Source organism: Aureococcus anophagefferens, assembly GCF_000186865.1.
Source record: "Aureococcus anophagefferens unplaced genomic scaffold AURANscaffold_63, whole genome shotgun sequence".
In the NCBI taxonomy this organism is placed as follows: Eukaryota; class Pelagophyceae; order Pelagomonadales; family Pelagomonadaceae; genus Aureococcus; species Aureococcus anophagefferens.
In genome coordinates, this window is record NW_008705616.1 from 122,987 (window position 1) to 124,949 (window position 1,963).

At 49.7% G+C, this 1,963-nt stretch overlaps 1 protein-coding gene across 1 annotated transcript; it reads right to left on the reverse strand.

The window, feature by feature from the left end:
• Positions 1–421: 421 nt before the first annotated feature.
• AURANDRAFT_5571 (hypothetical protein) lies at positions 422–1,208 on the reverse strand (the record flags this gene model as incomplete). Its single annotated transcript, XM_009043709.1, has 3 exons — positions 422–575; positions 647–696; positions 999–1,208. Coding segments are annotated over 3 exons (414 nt in total), but the record flags the coding sequence as incomplete, so codon positions are not given.
• Positions 1,209–1,963: the final 755 nt, after the last annotated feature.

The following is a 1,963-nucleotide window of genomic DNA, read 5'->3' on the forward strand; positions in this document are numbered from 1 at the left end:
ATAGTGCTTTTTCTCTTGCGAAATTCTGGCACATCAGCGGACACAAGAACAATGCTGTATCTTGAACCTGCTGTGCAATCAAAGACATTCCGACGATAGAACGCATGGAGGTAAGCAGGTTGAAGACGTACATTGCCATCACCTGCCAGACAAATGCGTTTGATGCGTTTTGAATCTAAAATCTCAAGGGGTGGCTACCAAGGCCAAGTTCACCAAAGAGGTTGAAGCCCCACGTGTAAACAGCATTGTGGGCCTCTGCGGCATGAGTCTCTTTTTTTGACAACGTTACGGCAAGATCTATGCCTTGCACCTGCAGTGATGTGTATGATAAACATGGTGAGTGGGTGAGGGCGCTAGCTTTCCGCCCAATAAGGGATCACGAAAAAACTGCAACTGAATGACGATCACCGGCAGCAAAGGCAATTATTGACTGCACCGTGGGGACAACAACAGGATCTTCCCGGTCCCACAAATCCCCATAACCAAGTTGACCGTGGGCGCCACATCCCCAGGCTAAAAGCTGCCCTGATGATGCGAGTACGAGTGTGTGGGCAATACCACAAGAGATGACGGGGCTCGTCTGGGAACTAGGCACGGGGGTCAATGTCAAACGCAAACGCCGAAGGGCGTCGCTCAGTGTTTTAACTTGCTGTGGCGTGTGATGCCGGCGAAGGTCGGTGCCTCCGAGTCTCGAGTCTGCAGCATCACCCCATGTGTACACTATCACCTTGAATATTGGACCCGCTTATTTCTCTTATAGCGCATTATGCAATTATTTGACACGATTTTCCTCTCCAGGTAAGCAAACCTCGCATTGGCTACCGCGATTAAGATCTGCAACAACTGCCGTATGCGCCTCGCCTAAACCTTGAACGCTAATCTGGGGGTGGAGGATGTCTATTGAGGATAGTACCAGCCGCGATATCATGGATGAGCGGTGTATGTCGTTCTCCTGGTTCTAGCTCTATAGCTGTCGGTTTTGCACAGGCCCGGGACACAAAGCCAAGACCGAGCTGCCCCGAATGATTTCTGCCCCAACAAACAAGCTCACGACTATTGGCGAGTGCAACAGAATGCCATCGCCCGCACGCAATACGAGAAATTATTGCATTTCTTTTGAAACCCTGGATTCGGGCCGGAACCATGTGATTTGTTTCATTGTCATCGTGTCCAAGGGCCCCGTATCTACCCCTACCCCACGAATAGACTGTACCTTGTTCGCAGATGGCAAACCTAAAAAGATCTCTGAACCTGCGATGATCAGGGACCAAACAAGACGCTGTCTGCCCCCTTCACTGGGCGAGCTGATCATCACGAGGTGGAGTCTCCCGCAGCAATTCCAACCACACCTTCTAGTTCTGTTTTGTTTGAAAATTGATTTGCAACACATTTAGAGTTCAGGCAGGCCTCGTCATTTCTTGAATCAACGGGCGGAAGGCTGCCTCTCGATCGCCCATTTTTATTGTGTCGTTGTTTAAATGACATGCAACCGCATACTAGCACGGCACCCGAAGCGAAAAGTAGGAGCGAGTGTTGATGACCACCTGTGCAGTGAACTAGATTCGTATTGTCAGCGTCGACGCGAATTGATTGAGGCAAGTCCGGCTGCAAATTTTCTTCATCTGCCACATCCTCCAGCTCGAAACTCCCCCAGACATATGCTCGACAAGGATGAGACATCAAAGAATTCTAATCATCCGGGTGGCTGTTTCATGATTGTATGTGCGTTTGCACAGTAAGCGTCGATGCATGAGCGCACAAACATCTTTCATGAGCGTTGACGCAAGAGCTCTAGAGGTGCACAGAATCTTGTTACCTCACTCGTTTTACCGCCGCAAATCCTCTGTGACTTAAGACAGGGCACTTTCGTATCCAAGGAGAATATCGAAGCCATGCCATGAATCCAACCGAGTCAAAGCATTACATCCTCTATGAAGGCGCGCCGACTACCACCAGAAATGAA